This window comes from Manacus candei, unplaced genomic scaffold, assembly GCF_025592945.1.
Source record: "Manacus candei isolate 608988 ecotype Guabito, Panama unplaced genomic scaffold, ASM2559294v1 h1tg000042l, whole genome shotgun sequence".
Lineage (NCBI taxonomy): Eukaryota > Metazoa > Chordata > Aves > Passeriformes > Pipridae > Manacus > Manacus candei.
This window is the reverse complement of record NW_026138090.1, coordinates 4803720-4824855: the sequence shown is the minus strand read 5'-3', so window position 1 is coordinate 4824855 and position 21136 is coordinate 4803720. Positions and strand designations below refer to the sequence as shown.

Below are 21136 nucleotides of genomic sequence, written 5' to 3'. Positions count from 1 at the left end.
GTCAAATCAATCAGCAGTGACTCATAAGCCCATGGACTGGGGGAAAGGCAGGAGAAGGGACAGATCAGAGTTTTGCTCAGGTACAGTCCCTCCGCTGTCCCTTGCTATCGACTGCACCCACCACGTATGATCCGGTCTAGGACACGAAGAAAGAAATGCATTCATAGCTGCTTTACCTGCCTGGGCAATGCAGTCAGCCTGTAACCACGTACACTGGAAGCCAACAGGAACTGTGCACCTGCCTTTTTGCCATGGGAAATTAAATCCAAATGCAAGGTCTAGCCCATTTGACAAACAGCTGCAATACATTACAAGCTGATCATTGTAGGTAAGCTTATACGTGAGAGAGTGTGTGTGTGTATAGGCATATATATATATCTCCTGCATGTATAATAGACAGAAATTTACCATGGCATGAGCTTGATATTATTTTTCCCTGGATAGGAAGGGACTCTGCAGCGTAATAAGGCACCTCTGGTAGGAAGCTGCTACAAGACAAAACAATTAAACTCTTTATTCACAAACAGCTCACCAGAACTATGGACCAAGACTGTGCTCCTGCTGCATTTCCCTTTTAATTCAGCAGATCAGAGGCAAAGATTTAGGTCCTTTCTCCAGTGTAATTAGGTCATTGCAGAGAGCTACCTGCACCGCTGCAATGTCCCAGCCTTATCAAAGCACCCTCACCCCTGCAGCTTACAGAGTGCTGCAAAGTGACCTTGTAGATTGTGTAACAGCCTATGTAACTCAGTTACAGTGGAGATTGATTCCACTGATGGGTCCTTATTTTACTTTAAATTACTAAAAGTTGAGCATCGACCTGGCAAAAGCCAGCATCCCCCTGTAGTCAGTGGAAGAAAACAGGCACATTCAGCAGAAAAATCACACCAACCTTTCAGGATGATAAAAATTAGTCTTTACAAATTGACATTTAAATTTATACAGTTAAAAGTGAAGTAAGTCCTCTTCATGGTAGGAAATGCTGGTTCTGCTCTGGGCTCAGCTACATCCACACCATCAGGATCCCATGCTTGGACCATGCATGGATCACTGGAGCAAGGTTTCTCTTCACACTGATTTTCTGCTGTCCTGAAGCATGAGGGTGCTATGTGCCCTTCTCACATGGTTGATGTTCAAGTAACTGTACCCAGTTACAGTCATGCCATGACAAAACTGCCTTCATTCTGCTTTACTTCCTTACTACAGGAATATAGTAGATTTGTCCAGAGCTTCTATTCCAGTGTCCCGTACTGTGTCAGCTTCCATGGCAAAATCCATGGCAGAGAGCACACTGACAAACGTGGGAGTGATCTGGACAGCTCAAGGACCAGAGTTCTTTAGGTCTGTCCTGTTTAGCAGGCTGGAGACTGCCTGTAAGAGTAGGATATCGCCCCAATAATTTACTTTTATTTTTAGCATGTGTGGTGCCCAATGAGGCAATTCCAGGTCTTCCCATCAGACTGCCTACAGTGTAAATGCCAAATTTAAGTAATGGAAAAGTTTGTTAATCAAATTGTACTTTCAGTAACGGCCACATAAAGCTTCCCAAAACCTTGAATCAGGCATCATTGCTTCCACCCCATCAAATTCATACGACCTATTTAAGTGCCACAGGACCTTAAAACACTATGCAACTTAGCTCCACTTCATTTAACTTTACAGATTTTCAAAGTTCACATTTTCCACTCTTCTCTGCAATACTGAGGATCTAGCTCACCTTTTCTTTTCCCCCACCTTTTACAATCGAAGCTGTGATTCCTCCATAATCACATGATGAGGCTTTAAGGAAATCTCTTCCCTTGTTTAACAAAGCAGTGCAAGAGATTAGCAGATCAGTATCCCAATGGCCAATGCTGCAAACCAGCTGCTTTTTTTTTGCCTTTTTTTTTGTTATTTAAAACCTGGAACTAAAAAACAATGACTTCTCAGTGAAGCCAGCAAAACATTTAAGTAGGGTTGGCTCTTAGTGCTGTTAAAAATACTGCAAAACTAAAAGATACAGGAATTGACTGGTTTTTACATTATGCCTCCTCTTAGCTGGAGTGAATGGGAATGTGATCATTGATCACAGCTATTTCAGCAGCAGTGCAGGGCTTAGTGTTGAACTATTTGTGAAACCTGGTCTGTGCATCCAAAAAATGATGTCTTGACACTAATAGGACATGTTGCTGTGGTGCAGGCTTGAGCAATGCCTCAGGATCCACTGCCTCTCTCTGTGAAGATGTTAACATAAATAACAGCAGGCTTCCAGCTAAAAAACAGGAAAATTCAGAGTCCTGGTGTTTCCTACATTCAGCATTAAAGCCAGGCTTTAATTGTCAGTTACCCTGTCTGGTCTTCTGGAAGAGGAGAGTGTTGGCCTGGGTTCAGCTGTTACTTGAGCAGCTCTAGGGGAGACAGCCATTCCCCTACTAATCAGGACACCTGACATTCATCACAAGGAGAGACAACCTGCTCATCTGCAGGTCTGCAGGTGAAGAAAGGTGCAGTGTGATGAGCTGAATCATTTCTCCACTCCAGTTCCACCATGCAGCCTTCCCCCAGCATCCTTGAGATGAACATCAGCTCATAGTCCCTCCATACAAGCATGAATCCTGCTTAAAGAAGGCTGGTTAGGGCCCCTCATTCTTTCCTTTCAAGAGAAGTCTGAATTTTTTAAAAATTGGATTAAATAAGACCAAACAAAAGAGAGAAGAAAAGAACTGTCTTGGGAAATCTTCCTTTTCTTCATTTGCTTTAAGGAACCACAGAGCTGGAGATAAAAAGCAGCTTACCAGAAACAAGCAGCATTTGATCAGCACTGTTGACCTGCCAGCAGGAGGGAGCCATGGATATAAAAGCCTGGGAAAAATCAGCAGTCATCCATTTCTGACGTACATCTCTCAAAAGACACGGCACCACCCCATGTGTGTATAAAACACGACCAGCCTGTGTGAAGATCTTCCTTTGAGAAACTTCAGAGAGTAAGTACAAAACCAGAAGGATGCCACACACCACAAGAAACGCTGTGGGAAATTAACACTTTAAGCATCAACAGCTGAGGTCTACATCACCTTTACCCTTCAGTTTGCTGCTAAAAGTCACCATTCCCGTGTGTTTCATTTTACTGTGACAGTAAGATCAATTTAGACTCTGATTTCTCTGTTATTAAATGTATACTGTATTTTATCAAGCCAGCAGCAACTATGTTAACAGCATCTTCAGGTTTTGCACTCCCCATCACTTCTCCTTCTAGCTTGGTTATCTAATGCAATTCAATTTTCTGACCATATTCATTACACCAAAAACACCTCTAAGCATGATCAAGTCAGTTCCAACCTCAGAGGGAAAGTTCAGCCTTTCCCCAAAGCAGGTTTTCTTCATCAAATTGGATTATAAGATTAGCACTAGTAACCCACATTGGTAATTATCATACAGAAAATAGCTCTTCTGACTGGGTCTACCCTGGTAACTAGAAAAGGGTCAGGGATCTGTCCACACTCATGGACTGTCTCACGTTGTTTACAGGAATATCTCCTGATGCTCTGCTTCTCGGCAGGATGGGCATATCCTTTTAACCAACCCCAAACACCCTGAGCCACTTTCCTGTGGATTATCATTGGAAAATATTTGCACCCCTAACATGGAACAAAATCTAATTAAATGAAAATTGAGCTACCAAGGATTGTCACCAGCAAATTATATAGTTCCTATCACTTTTTGTAGGTACTTTCCAATAGTCTTCATGTATCACCATAAACTATCTCTGTTATGTTCTTGACCATGAAACACTAACAGGTAAGAGAGGTTAATCCCGTATCAGCAAGGAAAAATGAGATGAGTAATTTGTCCTCTCTTTCTGGCAGTAAAAATTGACTGCCAAAGAAATTTTCTAGCTGGGAATAGCCCGTCATCTGGAATTATTATTCCTTTTATTGAAAACATATCTTACAGCCAGCAAAGAGACAGCACTTGAGTCTCTGAAGCCAGAGCACAACAGAGACAAACAATCCAGTTCCTTCACACCTTTAACACATATATCTTGTTTTCTTGTTCCTACATCAGGAAATACAATCCCCTTGCCATTATTTCAGTGTGAATCCAGGCTAGCTCTACCTGAACAAAATTTTATGGTCTAGAAATAAAATAAGTGGAGACCAGACTTATGCCTTTGAGTGGGTCCTAAAGCCTCCTGTAGCACTTCTATCCCCCCAGAGACTAAACGCTTGAGTTATCTCTGCCACTCACCCAGCTAAACACTCCCCCTTTTCTTTTTCTTCTTTTATCTTCCTTTTTTTTTTTTCTTTTTGGCAGGTGAGTTTTCAGCCAAATCAGCATTTGCTCTGACTCAGCACAGTGACAGGATCGGCAGCACCAGCACAGGGCACCCAGCAGCTCAGCTGCACATGTCGTCCTAGATCATCTTAAATCAGCTCTGAGCCTGTGTCCCAAGTGCACAGTGATTACTGTCTGGCACTATTTATCAAAGAGACTATCACAATGTTTGTGAAAGAAGGTCATTATCAGATTTGGCTAATGTTTTCTAATTGAAAGGGGTTGGTTTGTTTGTTTGTTTTAAAATATAGGGTTGTTTTTTTAAAAAGGGGTGGGTGTTAACTATTTCTCTCCTTCAAAACCAGAGGTTTTCATTCTCAAAAGACTGAAAACCAAAACATTTTCACTACCAGCAGTCAAAATCTGAACATATTTTCAAGTCCAGGATAAGCACTAAAATATTACCAATGGGTGGTGGAGGGACACTCTTTCCTAAGTAGGTGTGAGACTTAGGGAAGATACACCCATGCTGGAGAACAGCAAGGGACCTTCACAGCAGCAGCCCCTAGAAAAACTTTGGCAACGTCTGGGAGACACGAGGGACCTGTTCCCAAACACTGTTTCTTTCCTATCTCAAGTATGAGGCATTCAAGGCTACCTTTCTTTTTACCAACCCTTATCTGTTCTTCACTTTCTAATTTTTTTTTCTACATAGCTGGTGCTTGCCACATCCTTCAGCAGGCATTGGCAGCAACCTCCACATATGACACAGAGAAGCCAGTTGCCCACAGACTGAGCCCTGCAGGCCTGAGAACCCCTGGCTCTGCCTCCCTGGTCCTTGCAGGCAGTGGGATCCCAGCCAACATCTTCAGTGAACACAGAGTCAGGCTTGCAGCACAGGTTGCCTTCATGTGATTCCAGCATTTCTGACCCAGGCCATCATCTGCCATAAAGCATAAAGTAGTGCACAGTACTGCTAAAGCTTTCCCAACCAACACCTAGTGGGAAATGTGGCCTGGAGGAGGCAGCTGACAGCCCAAATCACTGCATTAACCTATCCTGGTGCCTGGCTCGCTGATGGTCCTCACTCCACCATGCATGGGTGGGTCAGGAATCCCAGCACGGCTCCCATCCTCACTCAACCTGAGCTATCTCACGCTATGGAGAAAAAAAGAGCTGAAAATAAAAGAAAATAAAAACACGGGCTTCTTTATAGATGTTAAATCTCATCCTGAATGATCAAGTGATGTCTGATGGTGGGAAAAATGCAATCTTGTGTTGGTTTAATGGCTACTTCTCTTTTGAGTTTATGGCCTGTTACAGCAGTTCCACCATGACAAATTTCTTGTTCTTGAATCATTATAGCCACAGCTCACTATCCAATTTTTATGCCAGCATCTGTCTTCCTTCTCAGGTTTAAATTTCTGACATCTCACCAGTTTCTCCTGTGCTTCTCCTCCACGCCCCACCGTGGTCTGCCTAAGCACTTCAGTGGGGATTCTTTCTCCTCTGGTACCTGTGTTTCAGCATCTGTCTCCTCATATTTTGTGCACATGTTTACTCTCCATCAACTTTATTGTCAGCAGTTTTACAGCATGGTTTTTGCTCCTCTTTCCTCATCTTTATGACCCTCCATCACCATGGAAAATGGAAGCTGTACATTTCTCTTTTCCCCACAAAGACACAAATCTGTGTAGCAAGAGGTGACAAAAATAATATGGTCTATCTAGGAATCTTTCCACAGCCTCTTCTGCTGACTATGAGCTGTTCACAGATTAGGAGTCTAAGATCTTTCAAGGTGGTTAGAAATCAAGGAATACAATACTAAATCACCCCAGCAGCTGGTATAGATAGTACCTATTCTTTTGCCAAAATAGCCAGTGCAGATGCTTCACAGAAAGGGACAAGGGTACCAATAAGGGACAGCAAGGCAGCCAGCTTAGGAGAATTCCTTCCTAGATGTTTAAAAATGAGCTAATCTCTTCAGAGATTTTAAGGCCAGCAGAGACTAAATGAACCTCAGAGATCAAGAAGTCCCAAGAAGTTCTTTACAATTACATAAAAATAAAAAATATTACCTTTTTACAGAAATAACATTTAGCCTTTCACGTGCACAAAAACCCTTTTTATTTCTATCTCATCCTAAAGATTTGCATCTCATTATTTTTCTGTACCCCATGCATTAATGCATATTCTTCTTTCTTTTCCTCCATCAAGCAATTCCCTGCTTACCTAGACAGCCCCACCCTTTGCTGTGATCACTGTATGCTCATTAACCAGCTATGGAACAAATAAACGTTCACGGTTCCTGAGTACTAATGATAACACACAAAACCGCTCTGAGATGTTTGATTCTTTTCTTTCTTTTTAGTCACCCATCCAAATTTTTTCACCATCAGCACATGGGTTGCCTCTGCAGAGCCATCTGCAATGACCCCAAACACCTTTCCCCAAGCAGGTACAGTTCACTTATGACATAAGAGTGTTTCAGATACTCAGATTCCTTCCAGCAGACATCCCTGCCATGTATATTTGGAGACAGGGTTGCTGGCTTACGTAACACACTCCCAAGGCTGACATGTATCTCCCCTCTATCCATGGAAAGACAGAACTTCACCTTGCTTCCCAGGCTGCTTAGCTCAGTACCTACTATCTTGATTTGATGTACTAATATACTTAAAATACTTCACACTTAATTTAGACACACCTCATTTTTTAACCTTTTCTCATTACGAAAACTGGCACTATTTCAACACACCTAATCCACCATGCTTGACCTAATTTCAAGTTCATGTTTCCCCTTCCTTATTAGGACTTCCTTGCCTTTGCCTTGCAAACGATTTTCTAAAAGACTGTTTCATTTTACAAGAAAATTTCTTATATAATTTTTGTCTTTTCCAGAAGTATTCTAGCAGACTAGTACAAAAATACTTTCCCTTAAATAAAGCATTTAGCATTACACTTTCATTTACCTGTCTACTGAAACATCAGGTAAACCATGCAATGTTTCACACATTTATTATCATATCATATTTATTATCAATATCAAAGTCATGTGTTTGCTCTCAATCTGCATAGTAATTGAGAGTCAAACAGGGACGTTAAAGAAAACATCTCTGCCAGCAGCTTGGATACTCCATATCTCTCTTTGCAAGCAATTTGGCTGAATGGGAGGTAAGAGAAGGGTCACTAAGTGGGTTTGGTTTTTTGGTTGATTTTTGGGGGGGACTTTTGGAGGGGCGTTTTGGGGGTTTTTTTTGTTTTTTTTTTTTTTTATGATTCCAAAAACAACATAGGGAAAGGAAAGAGGAAATGAAGAAAAGACCCATTTAGGCTGAGTATCAGCTAAAATATCCTAAAAGCAAAATCTGCTCGGATTTGGGTGAATCTCTGGGGGAAAGCTGAAGAAGACTCATTCAGTTGGGAAAGTTCAGAAAAAGCACCAAACACAGGAACATAAGACGTAACAAAGATTGTCCCTGCAGCAGCAGGGAGACAGGTATGAATATCTGATTGTTTCCAACATAGCAGCCAAATGTGTATTCAATGGCAGTGAAAAACATGGGTGTCATCAATTCCACTCAAAGTCATAAAAATTTATGCAATGAAACCTTTGCATGGGTACCCCAATCATCATTGTCATAGCAGAAAGAATTCACCAAGCAGTTGTTTTTCTACCACTGTCCTAATTTAAGTTACCAACTCACCAGAGACAAAGGGTACAACAGTGGATCTCCCCAGGGTCTTCACCCAGAGGTACCCTGGCCATCCAAGCTGACCCCACCTCCACCTCTTGGAGATTCACATGGCTCGCCTTCGGATTAGCTGCTGGCCCTGGAGAGCTCAGGAAGAGCTCACGATGTGAATGGTCATCACAGCCTGGACTGAACACTGTTACACCAGAAGCTTATGTCTGTAACAATTTACTCCAAAACCTCTTGGGAACATTCACTCAAGCTGCTTGTACATTTGGTTTGCAGCACAAACACACCTTTCCTAAATCCAATGTGCTGAACTGCTACAGTCCCTGATGAACAAGGTCAATGACAAAAAGGTTTCTGGAAAGTGACATTGCTACACATTATTATTTTTACTGTCTATGTAATCGGAGCACCACGGAGCCTCAGGGATAGCCAGAAATCCCACTGCTCCAAATGCTGTACCAGTGCTGAAATCTCACAGACTGGCAGATATCTGTATTTCTCATAACAGTGAAGTAACAGAAAAACAAGCTGTCAAGAAAAGAGGGGGGAATGTGCTGATAAAGGAAAGATGCCCTATAGATTGAAAATCAACTACCTGCTAGTGCATTAAGCCTTATGTTTCTCAAACCTTTTGGGTATAAAACAACAAGGCATCTACTAAGTCTTTAAAGGACTGCAATACCCTCTGACAGGCTGTGCTTTCTTATTGCACAGCTTCATTCCTGCCTGAGTCTGCCCAGACAGACCAGAGTCAATCACCTTGGGAGCTCTGGCGATTTTAATGACACTACACCCAGGTCACTCATATTGGACTGAACTAGGACAAATGGCAAAGTTTGGAGACTAACACATAATAGCCATGTTTTATGTGAACTATTAACTTCTGTTTTTCCCTTCTGTAATCAGTTGATCTGCTATCCCCTTTCTTTGCAAGCTCTTCTCTTTTTCCTCTCTCTCCATCCGGACATGTTTGTAATTATATTTCCTGGGACATACAGTTGCATGGCTGCACACACACCAGCACAACTAATGCACAGCTTTTTAACCATGTGAGTGAGGGCTGTCTCTGTCTCAAAGAGTATTCAAATGAAGAAAAACAACATTGTCCATCTCCCTGAAAGAAAAGCAAAAGCACTCAGGTCCAGATCCAAAGGGATACAGGAGTGGGGCTCAGGAGAGAATTTACACACCTAAACCCCGGTATGTGATGTTCAAAATGCCATCTCTCTGCTTTTGGTACCTCTATATGGATTCAGCTCTCTGTCACCTTTAACCATCTGCAGAGGCTCATTTTTTGAAGCAGACTTTAGGACAAGATCTGTTTCCCTTCACTAGCTAAAAAGGGAGAAAGGTAATTTAAAGCAAGTGGCTGCATAAATCCCCCTCTCTGAGGATGACCAACATCTAGGAGAAACCCGCCCAAAGCAGACATTAGTTTGATTATCCCACATGTCCCCCTACTGCAAGATTTCCCACACTAGGCTAGCACTGAGCTCTGTTACCTCTAAGACAAAAAAGTAGATTCCACAGGTAAAGAGGGACCATTCCCCGGGTCAGGGATGCTCTCTTTCGCCACAGATAGGAGACGCGGGCTTCCACACCCTCAGGCAAGGATATCCCATACTGCAATGGCCTCCAAGCATGGATCAGGACCCCTCACCAGCCGAGTGTTCCCCCCTGGCTGCAGTCACCCACCCCCAATCCACTCTGAGAATATACAAAGTAGTTCTTGCTAAACGATGCAACTGCAGTATGAGATGGGGAAGCTCTGTTCCCGGAGCATCCTCAGAATGGGTAGGAGGAATAGGACTGAATGCTGTTAACCCACTTACAGGTTTCTGCTTGCTAGAGCAGTGCCCCGGCCACACAGACCTGTTCGGTAAAGTGGTACCCAGCACTCACCCCTACCCCGTTTAAAATACAGGAAAGACCCACTTGCTCTTTAAGAGCAGCAGAGAGGATTTCCCTGCGTGGAGAAGTGAGGATGGAAAACCTGGAACAGAGCTTCATGAAGCCCTGGTCCCCTCCGCCGTGGATTCTCCGGGGACACGCGGGGCTGCGCATCCCTGTCCGTCCGCCTCAGACCCCGCATCCCGCACAGCCGTGTGGAGCGCCCCTGCTCTGAACATGTCGAGTCCCTCCTGATTCGGGTTCTGACAGCAGGAGAGAGGCAGAAAGTTTCTCTCCCCATGTCACACACACGGCTCAGCCCAGGACACCCCGGGATGACACGGGGAGGGGGGCAGGACAGCTTCACGCACCATCCGTCCCTTACTCTCCCCCTCTGCGCTGATATAACATGTTATTTAGAAAAACAACGAGGCCGGCGGCGTCCCCCTGATTTGGAGAGGGGCTTCTGATATTTCCATGCACCGGAGGGAACAGCGACAACCGCGAGGGGGTCGCGACCGACGACCAAGGGGGACGCTCAAGCGTGATGAGGGGGGGCTCGGCCGCCCCACAGAGCCCCCGCCTGCACTGCAGTGAAGGGTCCTTCTCCGTGGGTCTGATCCCTCTGTCGTCCCACGAACAACCTTGGGGGGGGGGGGCAGCAACAACCAGCAACAACCCCTTCCTGGTGTGCCACCCTCTTCCCCAACCGGTGCAAACGCCCCCCGCCCTTACGATTGGGGAAAGCCCCAAGAGGAGGAGGAAAATCTCACCTCTTGGCAAGGCGGCAGCTGCAGGGCGGCCGCCTGCCAGCCCAGCAGCCAGCAGCACACCCAGGCGCTGCCCGAGTAACCCCTCTCCGCTCCGGCCCTCCGCATCCTCAGCATCCTCAGCAGCAGCATCCTCCTCCTCCTCCTCCCCCGCCGCGGAGCGCCCGCGCACCCCTTCCCGGGGGCGGGGGGTGGTGGTGGTGGGAATCACCGCGCCCTGCTCCTGCCGGACACGTCGGAGCCCCGGTCGCGGGCTGCCCCTGGCCCTGCGACCCGCCTGCAGCCGGGCATAACCCCGGCGCTGCACGGACAGAGCGGGCCCGCCGCCCGCCCGCCCCGGCAGCCGGCACCGCCAGAGCCGGGAGGAGGGGCCGGCAGCGGAGGGGGGAGGAGGAGGAGGAGAGCGAGGAAGGCCGGCAGCGCAGGCGCACGCTGCCGAGGCCGGTCCAGCCCCGGCGAGGCGAAGGGAGCGCGAAGCATCCTCCGGCTGCATCTCCCCAGCCCCAAAAGCTCTGAGGTGGGGGCGAAACCCCGCGGGCACCACGGGGAGCCTAGGCCCTGCTGGGGAGCACGGCACCACCTCCCGGCTGGAGCTCCCGGCCCCAAAGGCTGCGGGGTGGGAGCGGCACTGGAGGGTGGAATTCTGCCCCGCATCCCCCGCCGTCCCCTGCCTGGCTGCTGGCACCCGCGCTCCCATCCCTGCCCATGGCAGCGCCAGGCGGTGCGAGCTGTTTGTACCCGTATCCCTGCTCCTCCGGCGCTAAGGATGTCTATGTCCCCCCTTCGAGGAGAGATCCCACCAGGCGAGATGTGCGCTGGACAGTTCAGCCGCTGGCCAGAGCACGACAGCGAACCTGCCCCGTGAGATGGGGAAGCGGCTTATTCGTGGCCTGACCCAAATCAGTATTATCCCCGGAACTGTGTACATTTCTCCCTTAGTGGTTGCCTTTCAGTTCGGATTTTGTCTCCCCTTCCCCAGCAATATCCAGCTACTCATTCCTAATGAAGTGTGTGACTGCCTCAGGCATTGACCGTCTTCTGCTTCCTTGGCATCTCTGCCAAACCTGCTCACTTCCCTGCTCCTTCCTGGGTCTTTCTTCCTTTCTGCCTCCTCTTATCTAACCAGCAAACCCCAGCATAGATACAGGGCTCCTCATGGCTAGCACAGGATGTTCCTGTCCCTATTGATCCACCTTTTCATATTCCAATACAGAACCTTGTTTTTTTTTAGCTCACTGACTTTTTTTTTTTTTTTTTTTTTTTTTTTTTTTTTGTAATTTTACTGCTGTTCCTGCTCACAATGATCCAGATTTGACTCAGCCTTTATTGAAAAGAGGGGTATAATGGCAGAGTCAGATCTTTGCCTGCGTCATATAAGCCCTCTCTCCATCCCCGGCTGGTATCATTGCTGCATCTGTATGCTAACACAAAAATGGTTCAATTTGCTCATTTTATGTCATTTGTGACCCTTGCTGGAGCAACCAGGAAGGGACCTCTTTGATGCTCTGCTAGTGGAGACAAGTTTGTTCTCATACCAAGCCTTGCCCTGCTTTTAGCTCTCGCTGGAGGAAGGAAAGTGGGTGATGGCCCCCATTGCTCACCAGGGTGCCAAACAAAGCACATCGTGGTGTAAACTGGTACATGAAAAAGCCAAATTATCTTTCCAGAAAAAAATGGAGAACTGGGTAGAAACTCTGCTGCTGCTGTATGTTTTGACTCCTGGACCAGGTAGGTCACAAAATTGGTCCCAAGGATTCGTTTCTGACTTTAACTGCAGGATAAAATCCAGTGTCTGAAGAACACTGATTTCAGCTGGAGCAGCAGTTCCCTTTATTTTTGCTGAAATAAAACACACAAAGCTGCAGGCTCTCCGAGGTGTGCAGCAAGGGACTCACTCTGAAAATATATGGGAAAAAAACATATTGGTTAGATTTAGCATGTTTTTCATGCCAGAAAAATGGGTACAAGGTCAACTTGCAGAAAAATGCACTTCTTGCTGCAGGTGCTGGCCTGGAATAAAAACTCAAGGTGGGAAGCAGACGTGGGGGGCTGCTTGCAGAATTGCCCTCTGCTGCGTGAGGGTTTCTGCCCTCCACATACCACTGATTCCCAGGGACTCTCAAAGTGTCAACAGGGCTGACAGGAGTCAGTTCAGGTGAGCAGACCTCCCATACAGATGAGGGATGGATGAGGAAAGGCAGTACTAGAGTGTGTTTTGTCACCCTTTTGCTTCACCAAATTATTCAATCCTAAAACTCAGAATGGGAAGAAGACAATTTACAAATAAAAGCCTCAGTGTATGTTATTTACTTACTGTCCTCTGTGGGACTTGCTGTCTTCCTAGCAAGAAAAATCACTAAGATCTGAGATTATTTTTTTGTCTTACTTTATGTTTCCAAATGACAGAAGGTCCAGAAATTTCTTGAGCTTTAAAAGCAATATTGTCACTTTGGTTGCTGTGCTATTTGAACAGGATCTGAAATGCCTGTAATATTAAATCCTTCAAATCTTACCTGAAAGCAGGGTGGCCAAAGTTCTGCAGTGCATAGTAATCATCTGGCCACCAGGGGAAAAAAATACATAGATATATATATACTATTTAAAAAGTTTATGATCTTAGACAAGAACAAATGAGGTAAAGGAAAGCAAAGCGGGATTTGAGACATATTTTGTAACTTTAACACCACAGAAAAAGTAGCACCTATATATAAGGCAGCAGAGGTAAAGGAGTTTTAAATCTGACAAAAACAGATAGCAAGCAGTCAAACTGGGAGTTTTAGGATGTGTATCTGAAATCTTGACCTAACAGTTTGGGTTAACTGAGAGGATACAAAAGTAATTCGGAAGAGGCATGCAATCTGAGTTATAAACAATTGCCCTGCTCTGCTACATTAAAGTACACAAAAAAAAAAAAAAAAAAAAAAAAAAAAAAAAAAAAAAAAAAGCAAACTAGTAACTAATAATTTATACTGCAACAATCGTGCAATGTGTTTCAAGGTACATATCCAGAATTGCCTGTATTTTATTATACCTCTCCATCAGTCTGGCACAAGTTAAAGATACTCCTAAAAAAATGTACCTTTGCACTCCCGTTGTAAGTTATGCCCAGAAAAACCCTATATCTTTCAGGCATTTAGGATCCAGATCTGTAAATGGCTCTTCCTGACACCAGTGAAATACTGGAAGTTAATCACGAACTTTTATGTTTGCAAAGCTCAAGCCATAGGTTTCCCTGGTAGCCGCTGAGCCGGGGCAGGGAAACAGCCATATGTCAGTAATGTTAATGACACCAAGTGAAAGGGAAAATTAAATGGCTGCCAGCTACTGTTTGGATGACAGCAATTAGTAACTACACTTGGGATTAGTCAGGCCTGTAGGCTGACAGTGGCTTGCGTGGGAATACATCACCCGGTAAATGAAGTTATTAACCCTTTTCTACTCTGCCTGTTTCTGATGAAATCGCCTTAAAGACCTTGCCTGTACTCGCGTTTCACTGAGACTTTTGGAAAAGCTAATCAATACAAAGCAATTTCATGGAGTTTCTTCACTGGAACTCATTTTGTAACATTGTTGACTCTGTATGTGGTTAAATTTTGTCATTGCTCTATGACGTAAACAGTTTTCCCACAGAAGGTAACATGTTCTTTTAACTTGCTAACACATCAGTCTATGAGCTCTACCACAGCGTGTCCTGCTGAGGCATCTCTCCTTTTTCTTGTGAACCATATATTTTCCCATATAATCTGGTCATCTGTGCACTCTCCATGAGAGAATGCTTTACCTGAGACAAAAATTGACACTCTTTCAAGACATCATGTCATCCCGACGCTTTATTACATGAGGTTCAAGATAGCCTTAAAATTCATGCTTGCTCATACACACGTTCTTACTTTTGGATTCCCAAACTCTTCAAGCTCTTTGGAAACTCAAGATACATAGCAATACTAAAAGAATGTTTATACCCATGACTCTGGTTCAGCTCTGACCAACTTAGACATCACTTTTACTTTCAATCATTCAAGGAGTGTGGTGACTCAACCCTAGGATAGTCTGGAGAACCCTGCTGAGAAAGCTGACGTGATGGCTAAGCAGTCATTGTAAAAAATGTGTGGTATTTGCAGTGGGATCTCTCTAAGATTCTCCTGTAACCCATGGAAGAACCTGATGCTGAGATTCACCTCACTTAACTTGGTCACCCACAGCTTGGAGTGCTTTGAGAGCACCATTCACCCTCTTCGAAAAAAATATGTTATAAAAAACATCAGAAACCTTTTTTTAAAGAGTACTTGAAAGCATCCAGAGCTGAAAGTGAAGGTAGCACTCACCAGACATGTTTTAATTATCTGTTTGAGGAGAAGATGAATGCCTTTTGTCTACATTAACTGCATAGGTAGCTCAGATATAGACACCTACATATGGTGAAATGAAGCCTACTCTAGATAATTTTCTGCTCCCGAGTGTCCTCTTTAAATGAGGTTCATGTCCTCCAGCTTTAGGTGTGTACTTGAGTGGTACATGTCTGACTGGTTTATACACTACACTCTGTAGCCCCACCTGCATCCAAACCAGATTACAGCACAGTGAAAGGGACCTGGGACAGTAGTGGCTGGCCTATGTGATGTCATTGTGCAGGCTCTGTCATGTAGCCATAGCCTCCTGATGGAAACCCACACCAGTAAAAAACCCTGGAAACAAGGCTTTCTGGTTAGAGAAAAGCCAGGATCAGCCTGTACTGCCTTTTCATGATTCTCACTCCTACACGTAACACTCAGTGTTTATCCCTCTCTCTCCTCTCTTAATACCTTCAGTCCTGAATGCTGTATTTTCACCTCTTCTCCCGGAGAGGTTTAGAGCACCTGTATTTTTCTTTTCTAGCAGACTTCATCTTTTGGATCCGCTTTAAACATCTGAGAGCCTTCCAGTTGTGATTTCTTTGTTCATCTTTTCTCTCATTGTGACTTTCATTGAATTTTCCTCTAAATCTTGCTCATGACTTGGCACTAGAAGAGCTCCTTGAATACACACAATTTAGTATTAGCTGTGCAAGTAAAAGACCCAAAGCACTTCTGCACCATTTCTATCTACAAGCCTGGAGAAGAGAGGTTAGAGAGGTAAGCTACCTTGCTTGAATATGACTCACAAGAAATTCAGCTGCAAGAGAAGAATTTCTCTGCTTTTGAGATAGCCACGTGATGTGACAGCTCCTTCTTTGCTTTCTAAAGTAAGGGGAAAATATTCATTTCCAGTCCTAAAATGCATAGACCATCTGATTCTCCCACCCAGCGCATATAGAATAAAAGGAGGTGATCACTGCATTAAAATCAATTAGCCCGTTTGTTTTGAGTGAGGAGGAAGAGAAGTGGTAAATATTTCCAAGGTAGCACATGTCAGAGAGCAGAATCAGCATCCAGAGCCTTTTACAGCTGCCATTAGAATTTCTTAAGCATTCATCCACAGGTACCTTTTCCCAGCAGAGCTATTTGTCTGCTATGGGGTAGCAAGAGGGTGTTGAGTAATGAGGATTCTCTTGACTTTGCGTGCAAAACCAAGCCTCGTTAGATGACTCTCAGGGACCCATAGTGACATGAATATGTCCAAAGAGGACATGCCATCTGGGAGGAGCTGGGTGAGCAATCTGAGAAGTAATGTAGTGTAAACTAATAGAAAGCTAAAATCTATACGCTCTGACTGTGTTGATTTGGTGTGTGAACTAAATCAGGAGGAATGACAAAGAATAAATAGCTTTCTGCAGCAAAGAACAGTTATTTGGGCTAATCCTGTATTCATTTCTATTGTGATGCCAGGTATATCGAGGCTGACCACCCTCCCTCTAGGTTAGCAAGGGCTCTGCAGGTGCATATCCTTGTCTCTAGGAAGGAGCAGAAGGCAGAGCAGCCTCCACACAGTGTTATATCCCAGCCCAAAGACTCCCCCTATGTTACACAACTTCTTCAATCACCATTTGTCCCTTGCACTATCACAAAAGTGCCAGGGCCCACCACCCCACAGCACGGTGGGGAGAATTTCCTTTCCCATCCACCCTATCAGAAGCATCTTGGTCTCTAGTAAAAATAAAAATCAAAATGTCACAAGGCTTTCACATAGTTGGACCAGATGACCTTTAAAGATCCCTTTCAACCCAAACCATTCTATCATTTTAAGATACTGTCCCCTGGAAGGAAACTGGGCTCATATTTTGTATCAACACACTTGATCTTGATCTCTTAATGAAAGATTTTGTGATTAAACCACTGAATTTTCAGTGGTTTCTCAAAGGTCTTTCTGCTTTCTCCAAATCAATGACAATATCTCCTCACTCTTCAAAAGCTTCAAAGCAATGCTGGGCCCTCTCAGGGACATTCACCGGAACCATCTTAAGCCAACATCAAAATGCTTTGAAAGTCCTACCTGTTCGATAAACAGGAATTTTTGTAGATAGGCCATACTTTATTACCTTATTGTTGCTATGCTTGGTAAAAAAATGAATGTTGCTGACACTGCCAATAGCATTGACTCACACAATGGCAGCCAGCGACTGTAACTTGGTATTCACAACAGCATTGATTTTCTGCTCCCGGGAGAGCCTTTGTAAACTTTCAAACCCCGGTTTTTCCAAACAAAAAGCACCCAACCAAATGTCAGAGATTGTAACAAAGTCATTTTAGTAGAAGCCAGATATGTAATGCATCATGTGAGAAGACTGACTCTGATCTCACATACGTGGGTGTGAAATTGCACTGGCCCTACACAAGCACGTGGCTGAAATATGTCTTTTCAAGGTGACTTCAAGGTGATGCTGTGGCCAAGCAGCCTGACCTACCCTGACAGGCTGACTTACAAGTCAATGTAGAGTCCCATCTATATTTGTGGGGCTTCAGCCCCTATGTAAGGAGACCACAGTCATGCAACATGTGCTTGACTCCTAATCACAGAATCATAGAATGGCTTGGATTGGAAAAGACCTTAAAGATCAACTAGTTCCAATCCCCCTGCCACAGGCAGGGATGGCACCACATCAGGGTGCTGCTGTGGGTAAGGGTGTCCGTGAGTTAAAGCAGAGCTTTGGATAGTGCTGTTAGATAGTTTTGCAGCTATGACAGGGAAAGCTTAAAGCACACGGTGCTGTTGGAAGCTTTCTTGGCACCTGGGAGCCTTTTGCCTCCACCATCAGCAGTCCCGGAAGCAATAAATATAATCAAATGTGTGCGCTAATGCAAAACCTTCATAATGAGCTCTTCTTCCCTCTCTTGGTTATTCCAATTAGATGAGCACATCTAACTGTCACATGCATCATCTGCTTGAGAAATTATTTTTTTTCCCAATGCTGCGACAGTCACTGTTCAGGTTCTCTGCAGTTCAGCTCTGTATGAGTCACAGAGTATTTACCCAACGCATCAGGCTCGATTATGATTAATTTCTGAAAACAATTTCTGCAGCCATTCAGGTGCTACAGGCAGATGCCTGCCTACCCAAAAATAAACAACATATAAACCCTTTGCCTGTCTTGCTGAGTTTACAGTCGTCCTCTCCTAAAACTCCCGTACTTTTTCATTCGTTAAACCCAGCTCACTCTATTGATCCTCAGGGAAAGAAGGGGGTTTGGGGTCAAACCCAGCAGAGGAGCAGCCCCCTATCTTGGGGGCTTTCTCCCCTTGCCAAGAGGGAGGACCACTTGCCTGAGGGAGGGGATGCACAGATCTGGAGAATGGCTGGGCTTTGCATGGTTTTCTGCAGAAGGAGGGAGCAGATATGTACCTACCACATCAGCCCTGTCCCCACCTTCAGATGTCTCAGAGTCAGCCTTGGTTGCCCCCTGCATGGTTTCAGAGCGAATTGTGTCTTAAGCAGATGCTCTTGGTCCTATACATTAAAGAGTATTATGGCATCTTTAGGAGTATAAGCTGCTTCCCTCACAGGGAATATGCCAGTACTCAAACAGGGAATACATTTCGCTGCACATCGTTTACTTCTCCAGCTCCCTCAGGATGATGTTGTTTTGACACAGTCTCAGTTTGATTTGCTCCACAAAAATACTAATTGCTCTGTCAGCACCTTTAAATTTGGTAACACACCACAGCCTTCAAAATCCACAAAGATAAATTTGCAATTTAAGGGGTGAGGTGATTTGTTGCACTATAAATAGCCCACTGCATTAACATCCTAGTGCTCAAGTGGCACTAAGCTAAGTAGAATACTTGTAAATGTAATTTTTATGCTTTATTAATTGTTCCCTCATGATTTGTTTTTCTCACTACCACTTACGTTGGTGTCTGATTTTCCTCCCCTCTTTAACTTACTACTTTACCCAAATATGCATTTCCCCCAACACCTTTCCCCTTTCCTTACAAACTCACTTGGAAGAAAATATATTTCATTAAAAGCCTGTGAGGCACTCTGATTCATTGTAAATCCTGCTTTCCAAATAAAGACTCTGCTCATGTCCCATCCCCACTGATTATGAGGATGTAGAACAGCACCGAAAGGACGAGTGCCTGTGAGAGAGCTGTGTGTGGTGGTAAAACAAGCACTCCAGGGACGTGTTTTCCACTCATATCACTGCCAGTGACTCATCACAGACTCATCATAAAATTTATTCTTTTGCAGAACATGAACTCAAAACTTACACCTTAGCTCAAGGCTTAAGGTGGGATTTCAACAGACTCAAGAGATGAATGAAGCTTCTATGGGTCTTCCTTACCAGACTGAACTGTGGGTTCTGTTCTCTTAGGCAAGTCACTTAGTATTCCTTTATTTAAGTGTCTTTCTCTGTAAATTAGTATTTACATCTTAGCCTTTGAGATGTTTGGATGAAATGGACTTACAGTAGGACAGGAGGGTTTGCCTGCCAGTTGATTGTGGCCAAAAAGTGAAGTATCTGGCAAGTGGAATGCAAGTCTCCTTGATCCAAGCTTCTATAGGACCACAGATGCTCGTGCTGGAGCACTTGTCTACTTGTCCTTGGCACTTGGATGCTCATTCCAGCCTAGACCTACCCAGGGACTGATACAGGATGACCATTGAGAAGCCTGGTCCTGGGCACAAAAAATTAGAGGGAGGGTCAGCCAGGCCTCCAGGGCCATGAAAAGTATCTCAGGATGGGACCAAAACAGCCAACACGTTGCCATCTCAGATCAAGAAGATGACAGAGTTCTGCTTCTGTTTTATCTGCATTTCATCACCTGCTGAGGGATGGAAAGATTTGTTTAAAACCCTCGTGAAACTATGTATTAACTCACCCCTAGATATTACTGAGAAATAGTGAAGGTGAGGGCAAGGTGAAACTTTAGTACCTCTATCTTTAAAAAATACAAACACTAACATCATTAGAAACCCACAGACCTGCAAGAGATCAGAGCGAGTGAATTTGAAATTAACTTTGCAAAGTGAATGATGCGTTTGAGTTAATCTCTAAAAATGTGCTTTACTGTGTATGTGAGGTAAAATGTCAGCCTAAGGTTAAAAGCTTTGTCGAAGCAATCTCTGTTTTGGACTTAAAGTGACCCTTGATATTTATCAGGGTAATGAAATTACAGGCCTTTTCAAAAGCTGATGAGAGGTTGTACTCAGCTCACCCATCGTAACAACAAGGTGGTTTTGCTGTAGCTGCACAACTCGCTTCTCTATCATTTTCCCACATGCAGAGACAAATCATGCAGACTGAATATTCTTATTTCCCAGTATAACTGTGCTAAACTTCAGTGTTCAATAAAGATAGATATATTTATTTTATATTCATATTTAATTACCATGTGTACATCTAATATCTAACATATACCTATATACATTACCGGTGACTGACGTGGCCAAACAGAGGTCACTCAGCTGATCCCTAAATGTTCCAGTTGACCTGACAGGCAAAGATGCTGTAAGCAGCAGGGATAACAGAGGTGACTCAGCCCTCTCCTTGCTGTGTCATTACCAGCTGAACAGAGACAGACGTCACTGGGCACTCGTGGACACAGGCAATGCTCTGCCTGGCTGAATGTACAGGCTGCTGCCCTATTGGTAATCCATCAGTGCCTGAGGCCAATGGTAAACAGGTCTTTAATCTGCTGAACACAAAACAAACACAGAAGAGGAAAACTCATGAAGCCAAACCACAAAGAAGTCCAATGTCAGAAATAGCAAATGAGTAAGCTATAATTTCTTTCCAAGTGCAACACTTCCCTGTCTAGTCAATGCAGGTGGCTTATACTGCCAAGCACTTTCCCTTTTCTCTGCCCAGGAAATCATAGGAAAACATTCATCATTTGGAAGGAAAGGAGGACCAACCACATGCCTGTGTCCCTGAAAGTGAGGCAAAATTTAGATGTTTTGTGGGCACTTGTGCAAGAATTGTGTGCTTCATCCTGCTCCAGTTGCAGTTGTCCTCTTTACACAGGTACCTATGTGAAGATCCAGTTTCCATAAAAGCTACATTGAGTGGGTACCCTTTTGTGTGTCTCCAGGAAACACAGGAAAATGGGATTTCATGAATAAAGTATCAACTAAAAGCAAGTCATCTGGAGGAAGTGGAAG

General features: G+C 44.4%; 1 protein-coding gene across 1 annotated transcript in view; it reads right to left on the bottom strand.

Moving 5' to 3' along the window:
- The window catches only part of ELAPOR2 (endosome-lysosome associated apoptosis and autophagy regulator family member 2), a 101560-nt gene extending 90615 nt beyond the window's left edge, over positions 1-10945 (bottom strand). Inside the window, exon 1 of the mRNA XM_051795289.1 lies at positions 10622-10945. Within this exon, the coding sequence (XP_051651249.1) occupies positions 10622-10750 (129 nt within the window). The 5' untranslated portion in view covers positions 10751-10945. The remainder of the gene's footprint in view (positions 1-10621) is intronic.
- Between the last annotated feature and the right edge of the window lie 10191 nt (positions 10946-21136).